The sequence below is a fragment of the Cricetulus griseus genome, chromosome X (assembly GCF_003668045.3).
Source record: "Cricetulus griseus strain 17A/GY chromosome X, alternate assembly CriGri-PICRH-1.0, whole genome shotgun sequence".
Lineage (NCBI taxonomy): Eukaryota > Metazoa > Chordata > Mammalia > Rodentia > Cricetidae > Cricetulus > Cricetulus griseus.
The window spans coordinates 71,796,515-71,818,444 of record NC_048604.1 but is presented as its reverse complement, the minus strand read 5'-3'; the positions used below and the strand labels follow the sequence as shown (position 1 = coordinate 71,818,444).

Here is a 21,930-nt window from a genome sequence, read left to right as displayed (position 1 = left end):
AGCCAGAAACTATTTCCACCTGAAGTCATGCCTATCCTCCGGCTCATTTCTCTGGATGAGAACAGCAGATATCACCCTGGAAACAGCAACCTCAATTATTACCTTTACAGCCACATCCAAATGGACATCTAACTAGGGCCTGGAAAGTAAGCACCATTAACTGTTTGTCTGATTAGGCCTTTTTTATATGCAACTCCAACATGATGATTCATTACAAGTCATGCTTTGAAGTAGCAGCAAAGAGTTTTCTTGGCTGAAAGACCCCGGTGCTGTTCTTTCTTGCCTCTAATTTGTCTCAGTCACAGTTAAGCCACAATGTCAAACTGGCAAGGCACAGAAAGAAGTCATCTAACTAGGAGTCAAGAAACCTGGATTCTCATCTTAATACTAAAACTATCTTGTGTAAGTCAGCAGTTCATTTCTCTGCCAGGACAATATGAAGACTGGACTGTTTCTGCAAATGAATCAGCAGATGCTATCAGTCTATAAACCTTTACCTCTCACTGCTGACTTTTGCATCCTGCTTTGGGAATACTAGGGAAGCCTCTACTTCTTTATCAGTCTCTCTCTCTCTCTCTCTCTCTCTCTCTCTCTCTCTCTCTCTCTCTCCCTTCCTTCAACCTTCCTGTTACCTCTCAAGAAATACATTTTGATTTCATGTTTCCCTGTTGCCTGCAGACAATACCCAAAATGCTTAAGTTGGCATTCACTACCTTCTTCCATTGAGCTTCAACAGTTCTTTCTGATCTAGCTTCCCACCATTCTTCACATGTGCTACAGTCCAGACAAACATTGTTATTTATTGTTCTGTGTGCATGTCTTGCAATTAATCATCTTTCCAAGATGCTCTTTATCCTACTCCCACATGCCCAAATTTGCATCCGCTTAAGTGCCATGTCTCTTTGGAAGCTTAAGATTCTCCAAGTTCCTTTCTCTAGCTCCTACAGCACTGGTTGTCTTGTACTTTGAATCTTGTACTTTGGCTCTTTGTTTTCATGGCTCTTTCTCCCCTTTTAGAATGGGAGCAACTTGAGAGCAAGATCCAGGTGGGACTCATCTCTGTATCCCCAAGAGACCCAAGTAAATTGCTCTGCGTGTAACCGGCAGATATTCAACAAATATTTATTGAGTAAAGAAAAATGCAGTTCAGTCTTTTAGAAGGACAGTGAAGAAAGCTTTCCCTTTTTAGGCTTCCAACTGAGCTTTGTGTGATACACAAAGCATAATACCCCCAAGCTTCACTGGTATTCTGAAACCTAAAGTAAGTATTCGATATACTGGGAATTTTGAGAGAGCATTTGTGTCCAACAAGGAATGCATATAGATTATCTGATACAGTCGCCCCGGAGTCTTAAAGCCAAACTGGGATGAGAAGTCATAGACATGGGAAATAAGTGAGAGCACTGTGACTCAGCTGTCACATTAGAGGGCCAAACATGGGTGCTCTAAGAAGTGAGGTATGGGTCAATACCCTAGAGTAGAACTGTCAGAGGATCCATGGACCGAACTAGACTTGAATTAAATTAAGGAGAGCTAAAAATGATTTCTATTCCTTTCTTCCACAATGCCCTTTTCTCTCTGGGTATTTCTCTCATGTATAGACAGGCTGAAGATGAAAAATGTAGTTTGGAGCTGTTTTCTTCTGCCTGCATTTTACATTTGAGGTTTTTCCAAGGCTCTAGAATACAGAAAAGCAAATACCCCTGTCTTGTAATCTGCCACTTCTTGAGCCTCTACTATAGAACTAGGTGCTTTATAAACCACATCTACCTTTACACACACACACACACACACACACACACACACACACCTTGCCTGTAATGGAGATGCTATCCCACACCACTCAAAGTGGGGAAATAATGAGTAAAGCTGACCTAATTACAACAGCCTGCTATCAAAGTCGAACAACTCCTTCCATTTACAGGGTAGTTGGAATGGGACAGGTATACACATGTCATTCTTCCTTGTTATAGCAATCCAATGGGCACAATTATGATCCTGTTATACAAATGAGATGTCCAGAGAGGTTAAGATTTACCTGAAATCCCACAGCTAGGAGAGACAGTCAAATTTAAAACACACATCGAAGGAAGTAGTGGGGAATGGGGTTTAACCACAAATTCTCTCTAGTCTATAGTATTCCACCAAATTGCAATCATTTTAATTTCTTTTGAATCTTAGTCCAAAACATGGATTTCACTACAAACTAGATTACCCTCTCTAAAACATTGTTACCTCCTTTCCCACACTGTCAAATGATAGTGACCAAAGATCTTAAAGTCACATGCAGGTTGATGGAGCTGCAACAGTCACCAGTTTTTTACTTTATACAACTTTTTTGCACCTTTCCTTATATCCACCTATACCCAACCTTGGGCTATAGAGCAAGGAGAAGATTGTTTCTTCTTATAGACCACCCCCAGTCATCTAGAATGATCTCTTGCTTTCTATGATATTCCTCCATGCTCATCATATAACCTCTCTTTCCCCTTAGCCATTAATTATCCTTATGGAACAATTTGGAGTTAGACTCCAGGAAAGGCAGAGAATGAAAACCAAACAGTAGATTACTAAAGCATAATAAGTCCAAACAAGAAAATGTGGATAATGGCCAGCAACGCCCATTACTGCAGGAGCAAGTCTGTTCCTAATACTTTTAGAGTAGATACAAATGCCACTTACAGCATTAGTCACCTCAGTGAAGAATTGATGGCTGTGTGACTGAAAAAGGTCTTGCAAATATCCTTCCTCCAAGCCCAGGAGCATATCACCAGAGAGAGGAAAGAAACAAAGCAGGGCTGTTGAACCCATATTTCAGAGGGTCCCTATGTGTGGTGTGCTACTTACTCTAATATCTATACCTCAGGCAGAATGAAGGGCTTCTTACTCCCTGCTCTTAATAGAATGCTCTCACTATTACCCAAGAACATAGCTCACACTGGGCTGGAACTGATAGCCTATGGGTCATTCTCACTGTGAACAAAGGGAAGGCAGAATCATGGCTTTTCATCTTGGCCTTTTGCTTAGTGTGATATCTGAACGAATGTACAAATATAAGCAAAGGCATATAGCATTCTATCCTCTTCATTCTCCCCAAAAGTCCTGAATCTTTTCGTAGAAACTACACACTTGCATTGTGTAAGACCAGAACCAATAAGAGAAAGTAGCATTGAGGAAACACTACATGTTTTCTCTTACATGTGGAACCTAGATTTTAATAGACACATGTGTGGGGGATTTATCTATGTGGAGAGCCACAAAAATAGAAAGTGGAGAGAGTGGAGGAAGAGCTCTCAAGGGAGGTGGAAATAGAATGATGTAATGCATATAACAATAAAGATTGTAAAAGGGAGGACTAACTGGGGGAAGAAAGGGAACCAGTTGGAGGAGGCACAGGGAAGAATGGTGATGGAGAGGAATAAGTGACAACACAGTAAGCATGAAGATGGCATGCTGAACCATCCATTACTTCATATGTTAACCTAGAAAATTAATTTAAAAGACACCAACATCAAATGGCCAAAAGGAGACATGCTAATTTTGTATACCCCAAAGTAATGTCTGACAGAAAAGAAGGTGTGGCTAAGGTTAAAAACAAAACACTGTGGGCTTAGAGATATGGTTATATGTTTAAAAGAATTTGCTATTCTTGTGGAGGAATTAGATATGTATTCCAGCATTCACACATCATACATACATACATACATACATACATACATACATACATACATACAATAAATCTTTAAAATGGAATGTTATAAAGTATCCCAAACATCTAGCTCCCAACAACATCTCTGCAGTGTATAGCCCAAGGGACTCTGGACAATTTGTTTTATGTCTGAGCCACGCTTCCTTTGATGTGGGTAGGGTAAAACCTACCTCATACACTTACCAACATTAAAAATACACAATGAATAAGAGAAAGCATACAAGCTCATGTCTGGAATAGAAAAGGGTCCTGAATAAAGATCTCTCAGGAAACAATAGTGGGCATTGCAAAGTCAGTTGATTATCACAGAGATAATTCATTTAACAAGCACCATGTTTCTGATTTCAGGGGGAGTGGAAAATGACAAAGTCCACTCACATGTTAGATCAGCGAAAGGGATAAAGATGCGGACAGATTAGTACAGTGACACATTTAGAATAACGGAAAGCACAAAGCATCTTCAACAACAAAGGTGAAAAAGAGTAACTACTGTTTGATGTAGAGTGGGTAAGCAGAAGAAAAAACTTTCTCCCCAAGCCTGCCATTCAGGTTGCTTGTTAGCACAAGGGGTTAATCATCAGCTTCAGCTCAGGGGAAGAACTATGTGTAGCAATTGATTAACTGATAACTCTTCAGGTGTCCAGGAATTTACCATGAGCATCAGCGAAACTAGGGAGGGAAGCAGAGGTGAAGTGATAGGTGGGGAACCTTTAAAGATGCAACTATACCAGAGATTTGGCCATAGGCCTCTACCATGGCCCAACCCATCCCAGTTCTGCCAAGGCTGAAGGCCAGAGGCTTTAAGAAAACTGTACCACATACACTTGTTGCTAACTGATTTAAGAGCAAAAAAAATCTGGCAGTGCCACAGCTCAGACTGAGAAAGCCTAGATGATTCTGGACAAGTCAGATCAGTTTTTATATTAACTGATACCATTAGATCACAGCTGCTGCTGCCAGCAGCCCAAAGGATGGGAGTGTGAGAGAAGCAACAGAAGGGATGGCACCAGGATTGGATTCTATATCCAAAGATGTTGGAGGCAGAACTGATGTGGAAGGTTAAAAGTTACTGTGTGTGCTGAGCTGACAGGATCTGGCTTGACAACGGGCAGGGCAAAGTTTACCATGGGGGTAGAAGTGCAGTTGCCCAACTTTCTACTTGGTTAATGTGATGATCAATATATGACTTCTAAACTGAAGCAGATGTCTCCATAGATGTCTGGCCTTTCCTGGCTGCCTCCCATTAGAGGCAAATTGTAGGGAGGGAAGACAGGACAGAGGGAGAAACTGAATAACATATTTCATTTTCTGATTATGAGCCAGGTATTTTGTTTGTTATCCCTTTTAACCCTAACAATTATTTATAGGTATACTTTTTCCCATTTTAGAGATAGAAAACCCAAGGTACAGACATGGAAAATAACATGAGCACACAAATGCATTAGAGGACTAAACCAGAGAATTAGAAAGTGTCAATTGCTCTGTGGAAATCTTACTGGCATCCACACAAAACAGCATTTACTAAACTGCTCAAAGACAATGCTGTCAGCATGTACTAAGCCCTGCCACAGACAACAGAATTTCTTTCCTCTGCTTTATCTAGACAGGCTTGTTTTTCCTCTACCTTCCCTCTGCCTGTATATATACTCTAAAATACCTCTCCCCTCCCCTCTCTCTCCTCTCTAGAAAGAAATCAATGATGCTATTCAGCAAGTGTGAACGGCTTCATGCACACTTCACACACCAACTCCATTGCTGGCACTTCTCTTCTATCCTGCTTCCCAGTTCCTCATTCCACACCACATTTTTTTTTACCCATGTTCCAGCACTATGCTAGTAAACAGTAACAGATTCCCTTTAAAAGTATCTCTGGCCAGGTAAAATGATTCATGCCTACAAGTCCAGCATTCAGGAGGTTCCGGAGGCTGAGACAGGAGGATATAATGAACAAGGCCTTAATGGGCTACATGTTGAGATTCATTATTTGTAGAGACAGAAAACAATCCTAAAATCTGTAGGAAATCTGAAAGAACATAGTATAGTCAAAACAATTCTAAGCAGAAGGAACCCAGAGACATCACATTACCTGACCTCAAATTACACTATAGAGATATAGTAATACAACAGCTACTGGCACAGAACAGACGTATAGGCCAAGAGAAGAACCAGCAATAAACCCGCAAGCTATGGAAACCTAAGTTTTGATAAAAGTGTCAAAAACGTGTGCTGGAGGAAAGCCAGCCCTTTCAACAAACAGTGCCAGCAAAGCTCAATCACTAGTGCAAAATAAGGAAATTCGATTTCATCTCTCTCAACTTGCACAAAACATAATTCAAAATCAATCCAAAACCTAGAGTTTAAACTGGAAACACTGAAACAAAGGGTAAAAACTTAAGGATATAGTTACAGACAACAAATCTCTGAACAGGAAATAGTGAAAGAATTGGCAAGTACAGCACATGAGTTTAAGAGCTTCTCTATACAAACCACCACAACAAATCAGTAGAATAGAAAGTCGAGAGAATGGGGAAAAGTCTTTATCAGCTAGACAACATACAAGAAGTTAATATCTATAATAAATAGTTTTAGAACTTTAAAAGAAACAACTGTCAATTAGAATATGGGCCAACAATCTGAAAAGACACTGTGGTGCTTGGAATAAAAATGACCCTTATAGGCTCCTATATTTGAATGTTTAGTCCCTAGGTGTGGAACTATTAGAAAGGATTTAAAAGATTAGGAGGTGTGACCTTGTTGGAAGAAGTGAGTCACTGGGGGTGGACTTTGATGTTTCAATAGCTCATGTCAGACCCAGTCCAACTCTGTGCTTATGGAGCAGGATGTAGAACTCTCAGCAACTCTGCCAGCACCATGTCTGCTTGCATGCTGCCTTGATGATAACAGACTAAATCGCTTATCCTGTAAGCAAGCTCCCAATTAAATGCTTTCTTTATAAGAGGTGACTTGGTGATGGTGTCTCTTTGCAGCAACTGAACAGTGACTAAGACATGATAATTCTTAAGGGAAGAATTACAAATGGTGAATAAATATATTTTAAAATGTCCAGCATCTCTATCCATCAAAGAAATGCAAATTAAAACAACGTTGAGATCCCATCTCCCTCAGTGAGAACTGGTGGCATCAAGAAAACAATATGGGGAAAGAAGAACACTTAACATACTACTGGTAGGGGTGTAAGATGGTGAAACCACTATGAAAAGTAGTGTGGAGACATCTATAAAACCAAAAACAGACCGTCCTTTTTACACAGCTATACAACTCTTGGGCATAAACTCAAAGGACTCGATATCCTGCCACATTATTTGTTGCACATCCATGAATACTACATCTCTATTCAAAATAGCTAGGCCCAGATGTTCATCAAGAGATAAATGGATAATGAAGATGTGGTACCCATACACAAAGGAACCTTAGCTGTCCATGAAGAAAAATGAAATTTGTCAGAGAAATGGATGAAAATAAAAGCAAATTTTGCTAAGCCAGTCAACACAGGCTCAGAAAGACAGCTGCAGTATGTTATCTCTCATGTGAATATCTTAGTTTCTAACTGTAAAATACACCTACACAAGGGGTAGTAAATATGAGAAAAGGACAGGAAACTAGAAACAGACCCATGTGACTGGGAAACAAAAAGAGGCTCTAAGGGAGCAGGTAGGGAAGAAACCGGAACAAAGTGGAAGGGGGAATATTGAGGGTAAAAATAAACAGCAAGGAAAGGGGAATAAAGGAAATGGGGGGGTGAGAATCAACTAAAATGAAAGTTTATTAAAATCTCATACTGAAACCTATTAATTACTTTGTAAGCTAATTTGAAAAATTAAAATAAAAAAAGCAAGGAATGGGAGGAAGTGTCACAGGAGGGAGAGAAGCAGGGCGAGAACAAGGAAGGAAGATACATCCAGCCCTAGAGAGTTTCTAAGGTGAAAGGAGCTTGGTTCAGTTCAGCCTCTCATAGGATTCCTGAACATTTACCTTCCTTGTGGGGAGCCACTGGTCGGGGAGCTTGTCTCTTTATAGGGAAAGGGGGTGTCTTGGTGGGTCCAGAGCCTGGCACAGGTCCATTGGTGGCCTTTGGAGTAGCCTTGGTCCCTCCATCCTGCAATCTAAATACCAACTTCCCCACATCCACCTCTGGGCAGGACTCCGGCTGGCTGTCAGAAACAGGTCTGTTTGGAGACTTTCTTCCAAGGTCAGTTTCCCCACTTTTCTGAATGGGTAGTTTGAGGTGCTGTGGTAGCTTGGGGGTATCCAGATTGCTAGTGATTGTACCATTAGGAGTTTGACGCTGGGCTTCATCTGAAAAAAGTTGGTACAAAGAAGAAAGATTAATGATGCCCTTCAAAATCATTTTGTTTTGATGCACATATACATATCTAACTTTAAAAATCTGCACACATTTTCAAAATTGTTATTATTACAGTACAGACCGACTACATCCCACAAGAACAGTCTCCACCCCGCCCAATTTGTACGGAGTCACAGGTCTCATTCAAATGAGGTTCAATTTAAGATTTTCATCTGACTTTTACCAACACCATCGAATAAACTCTAGTATGCCAAGCTGCTTTATTCAGGGGGATGCAATTCAAAAAGGACAGAGTGCCCAATCAATTGCATAATTTACTCTTTCCAAATAATCGCATCAACTAATTCCCAAGTAGTTCTTTCAAAAGCAATTTCTTAAGGTTCCTCAAATTTCAAGTTAACAAGCCTAAAAGAATTGAATTTCTTTCTCCATCCATATAAAGATATCCTCAAATGCCCAATTTACATTCTTCCTTTGGCCTTTGTGGTCCATAATTTCCTATGTCCATTAGAATAAGCTTTTAAGTGATTTTGAATATAGTTAAAGCTTCAAAGAACACAATAACAGCCAGAAAATCTTTTTCTAGAAAAATAAGCCCACACACATGTATTTAAAATTTTGAAAACTAACTTTAAGTTATTCACTGTTTCCAGAAACAACCCACAAATGCCCAGATTAATAACATCTACTCTGGAAGTTATCACCTTCATTAATACTAGGAAACTTAAGAGTGTGCAAGGTTGTAGGTTTCATTCTCAGCACCACACCAAAAAATAACAACAGATATGTAAATAAAGCTGTATTAGAACTCGATAGTTAAGCATACTGTCTCTGTTCAGCAAAAGGAGGCATTTGAGAGGTGGATCCACCACTGATAACACAGGGACCTTATTGGGAACTGTGTTTTGTAATGAGATAATGGGAAAATTTAAACATTAACTAGACAACTAATCTTAAGTAATTACTGTTTTATTTTCTTTTAATTTATCTATAATTATTATAACGATCATTTAGAATTAATTGTTGAACTCTGGCTGAGAAATGGGTGGAGGGTATAGATGAATCAAAATTGTTCAGACAAACAATAGCTTGGAGGAGTAAAAATGTCATGCTGGGTAAGAAAACATTCCATGATACAGACTGAGTATCTGCATGTTACAATAATCAATGGAATAGGAGGCTATGAATTTGAAATAGAGGCTATGAAAGAAGGAAGGAAAGGGGAAATGATGTAAACATATTATAATTTCAAAAATGAAAGATAACTTTAAAACAAGAAAACATCTCTAAAACGTATATAATAAGTTCAGTTTGTCTTGAGCATTTATGGTAAGAGATGTGAGAAGCTAGATATTTGTTTATGATAGTTTGCTGCTATTTCTTTAAGGCCCGAATGTCACACTTAGGAATATGAACATTACCTCTGGTAGGTGGAAAGGAAGCATTGTCAAATATATGTTTCCAGAACATCTACTTGGGTTCAGTATGAAAATCAAAGTAGTGATTTGGTGACATATGGGAATGCTGATGACAATGGCCTAAACCAAAACAGCACCAGTAAAGAAACACAGTCTTTTTTGCCAACGAGGTAGAACAGATAGGTGTAAGTTGTAGTTAGTTGCAAGTCCTGTAATCCTAGCACTCGGGAAGCTGATGCAGGATTGAAAGTTTACTTCTAGCCTTGGCCACATAGTAAGACCCTGTGTCAAACAAATAAAACAGAGCTAGAATGGCCAAAGATTTGATATAGGATATGATGATATAGTTCTATGATGATTGGGGAAGGATTTACTAAAATATTATTCACAAACAGAAAATAAATTTGGAAATCAAGAAAAGTGCTGAGTAGGACTGCTTTCTACTTAGAATGGTGTCTTGGCACATTTTAAGAAGTACGGTGTTATGTTTAGTAGGCACATGTTATGTTTAGGATTTGGGATAAAATGTAAGGATGTAAAATCATTGCCTTATAATTTGGTAGTAGTTAACTGGACAAATTACTTACATTTTCTGAGCTACAAAAATGAAAAGAATTAACGTGCAGACTATAATCTCACTGAAGATCTGGTACAAATCCCTCACCATAGAGCAGGGAAAAATGAACCCCAGATAGGGGAAGTGGCTAGTTCAAATTACTTAACAGGCTAGTGACCAAAATGAAATGAGACCTTGGATCTACTGACACCCAGTTCATTCATTTAATACACTCATTAATTGGGCACTTACTCTGTAGCAAGTGCTATGGTAGTGTAGGGTATAAAGTGCTAAAAATGTTTCTGCTGGCATAAGGGTTTTGGGGGGAACATTATAAATAAAGTTATTTCATAAAAATATCTAATTATGGGGCAAAAAACCCCAATCATTCAGTGCTCCCATCCATTTTCTACTTCTACCTCTATGGAAATGATCCATAAGCTAGATAATCTCTTTCTATTCAAATTCCTAATACATCCATTCATTCACATTATAAACATGTACTAAACACACACACACACACACACACACACACACACACACACACACACACACACACATACACAATGTATAGTAGGGACTGTTCCCAGACCTGGTGATAAAAATAGATCTAACATTCTTAGGGGGAAAGTAGATACTAAATATGTCATCAAGTAGTAGCAGGTGACATGAATAAGACAAAGCAGTGTAAAGGGATAGGAAGAACTGTTTAACTTGGGTGCTGAGAAAAGGTCTCTACAAGGAGATGGCATTTGTAAACTTGAGACCCATAAGGAATACCAAGGCTCATGAAACTAGAGGAGAGTGAGTGAAGGGGACAGAAAGTACATAAAGAAAGTTCAGATAGATAAGCAGGGGTCACTGAAAACAGCATAAAAACAAATTTTATTCGAAACATGATGAGAGGTCACTGAAAGTTTGGAGCAGAGGGAATGAGGTCATGTGCTTTGCATTTTTGAAAGGATGGACAATTTACTGGCTGCTTTGGAGAATGGATTAGAGGCAGTCAAGCAGGCCAGCACAGACAGCTGGGAAGGGATGGTAAAGCCTCAGTGTGTGTGGTCCAAAGGGAAACTAAGGATTTACCACCTGATGTGTATCCACAGCCAAAATGAATTGCTGATGGGTCTAATGTAAGAAAAAAAGGAAAAGAGCCACCAGGAAAAGACCAATGTTCTTGACCTCAGTGTTCAGGTAACTGGAGCTGAAAGTTGTTTAAAAGGGAGGGATCACCAAAGGAGTATGGTCAGAAGCAACAGATAACCAGGAACTGTGCTTTGGGCTGAGGAAGGAGTGTGTAGCTTAGCAACAGAATGATCATTGTCATTGTACAAAGTCCTAGATTCTAGCCACCACCATTAAAATAAAATACAAATCATGTTCTATTCATCTTGAATTTCGAATTTTAGACATCAGTGAGTCAATGTGTGTAGAACAGTTCAACAGATTTTGAGATAACAATAAAAGGTAGAACAAATCCTATGTTACAAAAAAATCTGGGAGTCATCTGCAGAATTTAAACGCTATTTACACACTAGAGACTTAGAGAGATGGTGTACAATAACAGCAGAGGGAAGGTTAATAACTTTGGAACCTTCAAATATCAAAATTGGAAAAAGAAGGAAAAGCAGTTAACTGTCATATGTTGCTCACCATCTCACAAGAATAGTGGAGTGACTGGTTCGGTCATGAGGAGGTTATAGGAATCTTTGATATAAGTAGTCTGAGTGGAGTGGCAGGGACCCAAGGCCCACATAGGATAGGTGCAATCTCTTCAGGAATAGTCGTTCCATTGGATGATTTTATTTTTTCACATATCCATATCTTTCTCTATCCTACAAGCTCCATGAGGGTAGGGGCATGTGGCTGAATTTCATTTGGCCTCTATCAAATTACTTGAAACATGGCAGTTATTCAATCCATGGTAGCTGTATTTAAATTACACTCTCAGAACATTAGCAAGAACCTTGTTAACATATTTCAATGTACTAAAGTAACACACCTAAGAAGAACTTGGATTTGCTGCTAACCTTGCAAGTGATATGTAGCTTCCATTAAAGATTCACCCCAGCCCCATCGACTGCCAGTAATCTAATTTGCTCTTAGAATACAAACTATAATAAGTCTTGCTTCTCCTGGCTGCTTGTAAGCCAAAGAACTTGTAAGGGTCTACCACTGTATAGAAGAAATAGGCACACCCCCATTTCTGCCCTTCAATATTCTCTTTGTATGCAATTGTCATGGAGAAATTAACCACTGACCTTCATTTTCATCCAGGGAAGAAGTGTAGAACACTGTCTTTTCTCTCAGCAAACGTTTCGAGATTGTGATTGGTTTGTGCCTTCTTGCTGTCACCCGAGGTGGAGGCACTGGAGGTACTTGGCTGTCCTCAGGTGGACCTAAATATATCTGTAGAGAAGGAAGGAAGATAGCCAGGCGACAATTAGGCAAGCTACTCACTGATGCATTCCAGAACTGTAACTGGTTGACTATGTGAATACTGAAATGGTTAATGGGACTGGGAGAATTTTCTGGCTCCCTCTAACTCCCAGCAAATGTTCAGATGTCTCCTACAATGATGAATGCATAGAACTGATCCCCTCAGTGTAGAGAAATTGTGCAGATAAAAAATAGTAAGGCAACTGTAGATTTTATACTTACTACCAGTGAGACTTCAGATAAGACCTTTGAGTTTCAGCATCCTCTCTCAATGAGAATATAAGGATATCAGCAACTACCCAACAGGGTTGTCAAGCTGCTTTGTATGGGTGTAGGTGAGGGTAAAGGACTACTAAACACACTCATATACATAGACATATATGTACTCAATAGTTCTAAAAGGACACTTAAGGATCTAGATAGGTTTGTCTCAATGCTGCAGAATAAAAAGAAGGTACTTGGTTTTCTCTCATATTATTTTGTTTTCCTACAGAAAATTTCATAATATGGCACATTAATTATTTAAAAGATAGAAGTAAAATAAAACTGAGAAGAAAATCCAAAGTGCCTTCGATATTGTTTATAAGATGAGCTGGAGGAGTGCAAGAATAGCTGTGATTAGAATTGTTAACATGTGGAATGCCTGTGTAACAGTGGGAAAATTAACATAAACATTGTATGTACAACCAAAAGCTAACATATATTTCATGATTGAAAGTAAAAGAAAATAAAACAGTAAGTGGGTGAGTACTGAGTCACATAATTCTAGGTCATACCTTTGTTTCTCCTTTCAGAGAATTGAAATAGCTAGCTAGCATTTTTTGTGAGCTTCTGCTCCAGTAATGTAATAATTACAAATATCCCTTACTATACCTTATACCTATCAGACCCTTTGTATTGGCTGTTCAATATATGCAGAGAACTCAGTTCTTCATCCAACTATCTGTATAGATTCCTTGCTCTGTTTTACAGGATTCCAATCAAATACACCCTTCTCACAAAGGCCTTCCAACTCAATGTATCTAAACTTTGATGTACCACCCTCTACCCAACACTTCCTATTTCTTTCTTCCCTGAATTTTTATTGTTTTGTCTTTAGCATTTATCACTTTTTTACATAAATACTTATACTTAAACAAACATAAATTTTCACTTAGTTTATTTTCTGTCTCCTAACTAGATTTTTTATTATTATTATTATTATTATTATTATTATTATTATTACTGTTGTTGTTGACTCCTCTCCATCATCTCTCTGTGTCAAAGTCAGCTTAAACATTTCCACACCCAGTTTCTTCTTATCATGTTCAGACCACACTTGTTCTATTACCTTCCCTGCTCCTCTCCCTTGAAACCTCCTTTGTCTCCTCTCACAGGCCCCTTTCCAGTTTCCTGGCATCTACACAAAGTCACTCCCATATAAATGCACATCTTTAAAAATTTGCTAGGATATCTATATGAGAGACAATACATAGTATTTCTCTTGCTGAATCTGGGTTGCCTCAATATGATATTTTCTAATTCCATCTATTCTCCTTCTTCTTTATGGTTGAACACAATCCATTGTGTATGTGTACCACATTTTCTTTATTCATTCATCTGTTTTTGGACATCTAGGCCGGTTCCATTTCCTTGCCATCGTGTAGAGAACAGCAATAATCAAAAATGTACAAGTATCTCTGTGGTGGTGTATAGAGAGCTTTAGACAAAGCTCAGGAATTGTACACCTGATTCATATAGTAGTATATTGCTAGTTTTTGTGCTGGCTAGTTTTATGTCAACTTGACACAAGCTATACTCATCTGATCGGGGGGGGGGGGTAACCTCAATTGAGAAGATTCCTCCATAGGTGAGGGTTCAGGAAAACCTGTGGAGCATTTTCTTAATTAGTGATTGATGGAGGAGGACCCAGTCCATTGCAGGTGGTGCCATCCCCGGGCAGGTGGTCGTGGGTACTATTAGAAAGCAGGTTGAGCAAGACAGAAGGAACTAGCCAATAAGCAGTATTCCTCCAAGGCCTCTGCATCAGCTCCTGCCTCCAAGTTCCTGCCCTGAGTGAGTTACTGCCCTTATTTCTTTTGATGATGAACTGTTATATAGAAGTGTGAGCAAAATAAATCCTTTCCTCTGCAAGTTGCTTTTGGTCATGGTGTTTCATTACATCAACAGTAACCCTAACTAAGATGGTTTCCTTCCTTCCTTCCTTCCTTCCTTCCTTCCTTCCTTCCTTCCTTCCTTCCTTCCTTCCTTCGTTCCTTCCTTCCTTCCTTCCTTCCTTCCTTCTTTTTTCCTTCCTCCTTCCTTCCTTCCTTTTTTCTTCCTCTGCTTCTCTCCTTCCTCCCTCCCTCTCTCTCTTTCACTATCTCTCCCTCCCTCTGTCCTTCCTTCCCTCCCTCCCCTATCAAAACCTCCACATTGATTTCCATTATGGCTGTACTAGATTTTAAGCTTTATGAAAGCAAGTGTACTATTTTCACCACTAAGTCTCAGAGACCCATGAAGAGTCCCTTGACCTGATGGCTCAAAAAATAAAGTACATTTCTAAATAAGTCACACAAGGCCAAATGCACCCCTTTCTGGAAAACACCATTTCAACTACTTCTTTCTAAGATATGGCAATAGGCCCTTATTTTCTTTCAGTCTGGCACAAGAAAAAAAAAGGACAAAACCAAAGAGAAAAAACACATGCACTAATGGTTTCTGAGACATTGAGAAAGTAGCAATGACAGTTAGTGGTTTCTCAGAAATGACAAAAACAAACAAGGCAAGCCTTTTGATCACTATCACACTTGCAAATAGCAGAGAACTATCCAGTCAGCAGTGCATGAATAGAAGCCTAAGTGGAACACAGCAGGGCCCTTTACTAGAGGTGGAAAGGGCAAGGAAATAAGAAGTAACCATGGAAAATACCAGAGAGGACACACCTTCCTCTGTTACCAAAAACTTTAAAGTACTCCAGATTAAATGCAACTCCAATAAATTTTTGATAGAGATGAATAATCTCATTCAAGGGTTATAGGAAAATGCAAAGGACTTAATCAAAATAATATCTTAGAAGAAAATAGAGTTGGAGGTCTGCTATTACCTGATTTCAAGCCTTATTATATAAACCTATGAGAATCAAGACAGCATAGCATTAGCACCCGTGTCAAGATGGATCAATAGATATAGAAAAATCCAAATAAACTTCCAATACCTATATAGATGATTAGATTTTTTTCAGAAAGGCAATTTAGTATAGAAAGATTAGCAATGATAATGAAATAATAGAAAAGTCATAACAAAGTGTTGTGAAAATCAGAATATTAATCCACATTTTATACCATATATAAAAACTGTTTCTATGACCACATATATAGGCTTAAATGAGAAAAATCTATTAAAAAGTCCTTCTGACTTTGGCATGGACAAAGATAACTTAGACACAAAAGAAGATATTGAGAAGCTAAAACTGATTAATAAGCAAAGATGGATATATTAGTTTTTATCAAGTTTAAAAGTGTGTAAATGTGGCAAACATAAGTACAAGTTTAGTATCATTAGATTACAGGGAAATGCCAAGAAAACCCACAATAAGATCCTATTTCACATTTATCAAAATGATGAATTGACAGAAAATATCACACTGGGAAGGTGTGAAGCTGAAACACTGATGACTGGTAGGAATGCAAAAAAGTACATTGGGGGCTGGCTAAGCACAAGTAGTTCAGTGGTAGAGTGCAGACCTAGCATGTGCAAGATCTTGCATTAAGTCCTCAGCATCACAAGACATGTTATAGACACAGAGGACATTAAAAAATGTGGCTCATGGACCCCAGACTGACAGCTGGGAAACCAGCATAGGACTGTTCCAGACCCCCTGAATGTGGGTGTCAGTTTGTGGGTCTTGGCAATCTATGGGGCCACTGGTAGTGGATCAGTATTTACCCTTAGTACATGAATGAACTTTGGGAGCCCTCTCCACATAGAGGGATACTCTCTCAGCCTAGACACACTGGGGAGGGTCTAGGCTCTGATCCAAATATGACAGACTTTGAAGATCCCCATGGAAGGTCTCACCCTCTCTGGGGAGCAGAAAGGGGTTGGGATAGGGAGTTGGTGGGGGCAGGTGTGGAGGGGAGGGAGAGGGAATTGAGACTGACATGTAAAAGAAGCTTGTTTCTAATTTAAATTTTAAAAAATGTGGCTCAATGAATGAAATCACACCAAAATGGTCATATAACTTTTGAAAAGATTGAATACATAATTAAACACTCCCAACGGAGAAATATCCAGGCCCAAATGGCTTACTCTAAAAAAGACTCCACCCCCCCCCGTGTGTGTGTGTGTGTGTGTGTGTGTGTGTGTGTGTGTGTGTGTGTGTGTGTGTGTGTGTAAATAAATGAGAATTTCACAGCCTTTTCCAGAAAGCCAAATCACAAAATTACTTGGGGAAACAGTTTGACAAATTCTGAAAATATTAGACATGTTATTAGCAAATGACTTAAAGGAAAAAAACATTAATCATATAGTCTTATACACAAATGTTCATTTATGCGCAATGGGAATGTTCAGAGTAGTTTTACTTGTAACGCTAAGGTACAGATAACTCTAAGATAATGAAATCATGGTAGATGGAAAGTCAGACTATGCAGAAATAAAAGTAAGAAACCAGTGATTTGTGCAATTACTAACTTCACAATAGTTATGGTGGATAAAGAATAAAAAGTAACAGTACATACATGCTTTCCACTACATAAAACCCCTATAGAAGATATGAATTATTATCAGGATAATTATAGTGAATGCAATTCTACAGCAAATGAGAAATATCAGTTATCTACATGTTTCCAGAAAGTGATCAGTGGTTTCCCAAGGTAGGAGTGATGTGGTAGGAGACACAAGGAAGAACCTTTAAGAGCCAAGAAGAAAGTACTCAAGGAGACAAATACACCCATTCTCTTGAAGGTGGTGATGATTTCAGAGATGTTTAGATATGTCAAAATTTACTAAGTTGTACACATAGTGAGTATGCTTTATCTTAAATAAATTATAATTCTATTTCCCTATAAAGCTGTACAAAATGCACCACATCATCCATCCATCAATAGCTTTAAGTGTTTTTTGTTTTATAAACATTTGCTTTGTAAGACTAGCTCTTAAAATATTTCACCACTATTTTTCTAATTACTGTTTTCCTCTTTTAACATTAGATAACATATTCCCTCCACAGTTATTCTTTGTGTCTTATGAGAGAGATAATTCCACACTCAACAAATGTAACAGCCAAATTTTCATATTATTACCCTCTAGTATAAACCAGAAACTAATCCAATTATGCTTTTGTAAGGAAAATATAAATGGTAGTTGTTATGAAAAATAATTCATCTAGAAAAAGATATTATTATGAGCTAGTACCAAATAAGAAATAAGCAAGATGGGGATGGAGAGATGGCTATGGGGTTTAGAGTACTGACTGTTCTTCCAGAGGTTCCGAGTTCAATTCCCAGCAACCACATGGTAGCTCACAACCATCTGTAATGTGATCTGGTGCCCTCTTCTGGCACGCACTGTATACATGATAAATGAATAAATCTTTAAAAAAAAAGAAATAAATAAGCTTCTAAAACAGAAAATGGACAAAGGTTTAAAAGAACATATGAAAAAGAAAAATAAACAGCTCAGAAACATGAAAATGTAACAACTCCAGGGGCAATCATAGAATGCATATTAAAAGAACAATAAATCACATTTCCATTATACTAATATACTACACTGAACTAGTAAATAAATGGATGAACGTCATCTTTATAACTTTTATTGAGTGAGTGATTTGTTTTAGCTATATTTGGCTTCATTCAAGCAGTGACTTTAAATGTTATGTTATCATCACTTCTAAGACACTCATTGAGCAAAGAAAACTGACAAAATTATATGCTGATAACTTTCATGCAGCATATCTTAAATGAAATTTTAAAAATCATATAACATGGTCACATGAATTATGATTTATCTAGAGGTGAATATTATGTAATTATTAAAACATGATGTAGATTTGTAGGAAATGAAGTTGAAAGATTTAGTAAATATTTTAAGGTAGCTAATAGGACAGTATGGATATGACAGCATAATTCAAACATGGTTTTGTATGTATGTGTGTGTATGTATGTATGTATGTATGAATCTTTATTTGCTTTTTACTGCTGTTTGACACAGAACCTAAATTTTAGGAATCTAACATGTATATCTTTTGTTACCTAGTCATCTTTTTTTTCCTTTTCTTATTTAGAAACATTCATTTTACATATCAATCCCCACACTGTTCCCTCTCCCTCCTGTCCTCCCATGCCCCCTACCAATCCCCCAACCCACTACCACCCACTCCCCAAGGATAGTGAGTCCCTCGACTGGGGACCATCAAAGTCTGTCACATCCTTTGGGGGAGGGCCTAGGCCCTCTTTCATGTATCTGGGCTGCAATAGTATCCCTCCATGGGGAATGGGCTCCCAAAGTCCATTTGTGCTCTAGGGATAAACACTGGCTCCACTGTTAAAGGTTCCATAGACTGACCAAGCCTCCTAGCTGGCACCCACATTCCGAGGGCTTAGGTCAGTCCAATGCTGCTCCCCCACCTTTACGACTGGGGTCCTTGTGCTCTCACTAGGTCAGATCAGCTGGTTCTGTAGTTACCTAGTCATCTTCTTTTTTCTATTTTTTATTTAAATTAGAAACAAGCTTGTTTTACATGTCAATCTTAGTTCCCTCTCCCTCCCCTGCTCCCTTACCCCCCTCTAGCTCCCTATCCCATCCCCTTTCTGCTCCCCAGGGAGGGTGAGGCCTTCCATGGGGATCTTAAAGTCTGTCATATCATTTGAAGCAGGGCCTAGACCCACCCCCATGTGTCTAAGCTGAGTGTCCCTCTATGTGGATTGGACTCCCAATGTACTAGGGATAAATACCAGAGGCCCCATAGATTGCAGAGGCCTCCTCACTTAAGTAAAGTTATTTAACTTCTCTAAATCTCATTATGCCAACATGCCCAAAGAGATTTTACCAATTCAAATATAATTATAATGATCAACTAGTGCTAAGTACTTCTCTAGCATTAATTCCTTTGTCTCTCTCAAGGAGCTGTCCATTTTAACAAGAGAATTTCTCTACTGGGGGCACTTTTGTCTCTGACGGCATCTTTCATGTTGCCTATAGAAATATTTTGTTGTCACAAGTGTAGGATGGGGAATGGTATGTAATAGAGAAAGTCCAGGGATTCTGTTAAACATGCCATTCATATAATATACAGAGCAATCTCTGCAACCAAGAACTATTGGCCCAAACTGCCAAAATAAAGCCAAGTTTGAAAAACAAACTCACTTTGCTAAAACTGAGTAAGAATGGCAAATAATTACTAAATGTAGGTGGGCTCCAAAAATTTTTACCTTGGACTGAGTTTCTGAATATACTTTGAAAAAGTTCAACAGAATGAGGAAACAGAATGCATAGTGTGTTAGTGTTTGTTGATTTTTTTTAATATCCATCCATCTATCCATCCATCCATCCATCCATCCATCATCCATCCATCCATCCACCCAACCACCCATACATTCAACACTTCAGATAGCAGTGAAGTGAGCATTATTCCTGGAGACAGCTTCATAATTGCTATCTCTTGCTCAGTTAGATGTAATTGTTGCCAATCATTCATAACACATGAGATTAAGTGGTATTTCCACTTAGATAACCCTGTCTCACACTTCAGAGACAGTGGAGGTCCTTAGAAGAAAATATCTTCAAATTTCTGTCTTCTCACTGGCATCAACACACATAAACTCAACTTACCTCATCCCCAGTTTTCATTTCAGAAGATGAAACCTCTATTTGTACCCTCAAGCATGTGTGATCTCTTCCTGGCTCTTGAAAAACCTTCTTCCATCATTTGCCACTTCTGTACACTACTACTTCTCTGCAGCATTCAAACTTATTGAACTCTCTCACCTGGACCATTCCCCCAACCTGGCATCATACACTTTTTCATCTTTACTCTGCAACCTGATTGACTTCCACTGCTCATCTTTTGTTTGCTCCTCAATGTATCCTACGGCCACACCTCTTTTCTTTAAGAATGCTTTTACATTTTGTTATTTATTTTGTGTGTATAGTTGTCTTGCCTGCATGTTTGTATGTGCACTGCATGTGTGCCATGCCGGAAGACCAGATGAGAGCATCAGAATCCCAGGACTGGAGTTAGACATGGGTCTGAGACTCCACGTGAGAGCTAGAAATTCAAAATGGATCTTCTGGAACATCAGCAGGTTCACTTCACTGCTGAGTCATCTCTCCAGCTCTAAATAATTTTACAATAATCACCACTAACCTATTAGCCAGATCCAAAGGACACCTTTTATTCCTCACTTTGACTTTTCATCAGTATTGCAACAATTACCTAGTCCTTTTCCAACAATGTCTTTCCCACTCTTTTCCACTTTGTTTGATTTTGAGCCTTGCCCTGTGTCTTTCCTTGGATCTCAGTAAATCTTGATACTGTTCACAATTGTGCTCTGGGTGCTCTTGAGTTCTCATGAATGTAGACTCACCACAGCAGTTCCATCCATTCTCACTTCCTGCACTCCCAGACTCATCTGCTTTTTCTATGTCAATGTATCTAGTTAGTCAGTGATGCCATGGGCAACGCAGAAGTATCTTAAACAACATTTAAATAGTACCACCACTTGACTCTTCTGTTATAATTTCTTATGTAAAACAATGGTAATGCCCAAGCCAGAAATCTGTACAACATTCCAATACCCTCCCTGTCTCCAATTTCACATCCATTTACTCATCAAGGTTTCCTAATTACACCTCCTCATATCTCTTTGATCTCTCTTTTCTGCTTACAGCCACTGCCTTAGTTCAGAGTTTTATGTCTCTTTCTGATTACCATGTAGCCTCCTAATTGCTTCTTCTGCTTCCAGTCACTCCTTTCTTGAATCTATTTACTCTGGTATATGCAGGGTGATCTTTCTTAACACAAATTTAATTATGCTCTTCCTCAATTTAAAAGATCTTAATGACTTCTCATTGTTTTGAGGACCAAATTCAAATTAAATTTATTTGATTAACAGGAGGTACTCTAAAATCTGGTCACTGCTCACAACCTCCAGTCCCTATTTTCCTGTATGGCCCCATTCACCTCATATTACCACTATGCTGAGTTGTGATAGCTCTTTCTGCTCTTAAGTGTTTATTTCTTTGACTTCTTAATACTTCTCTGCCTCTTTGATCTCTCATTCTTGTATGTATCCATGGTTTCTATGACTAGCAGACCACATCCCTGCTTGTGGCAGAGGCTACTCATTGCTCATCCCAACAACCATCCTCTCTTTCTTCTTTAATAGAGGCCATTGCGTTTTAGCTAAGTACCTATGCCTACATTTCTTAGCCTCTCTTGTGAGGTGAAGCCATGGAATTGTTTTAAATAATGGAATATAAATGGAAATGACGCATA

At 38.7% G+C, this 21,930-nt stretch overlaps 1 protein-coding gene across 3 annotated transcripts in view; it reads right to left on the bottom strand.

The window, feature by feature from the left end:
- The window catches only part of LOC100765371 (oligophrenin-1), a 332,542-nt gene that overhangs the window by 11,965 nt on the left and 298,647 nt on the right, over positions 1-21,930 (bottom strand). For all 3 annotated transcript variants that reach the window (XM_027431711.2, XM_027431712.2, XM_027431713.2), the window contains 2 exons: positions 12,272-12,419; positions 7,703-8,026 (listed from right to left, as the gene is read on the bottom strand). In XM_027431711.2, coding sequence (XP_027287512.1) covers positions 7,703-8,026; positions 12,272-12,419 — 472 coding nt within the window. The remainder of the gene's footprint in view (positions 1-7,702; positions 8,027-12,271; positions 12,420-21,930) is intronic.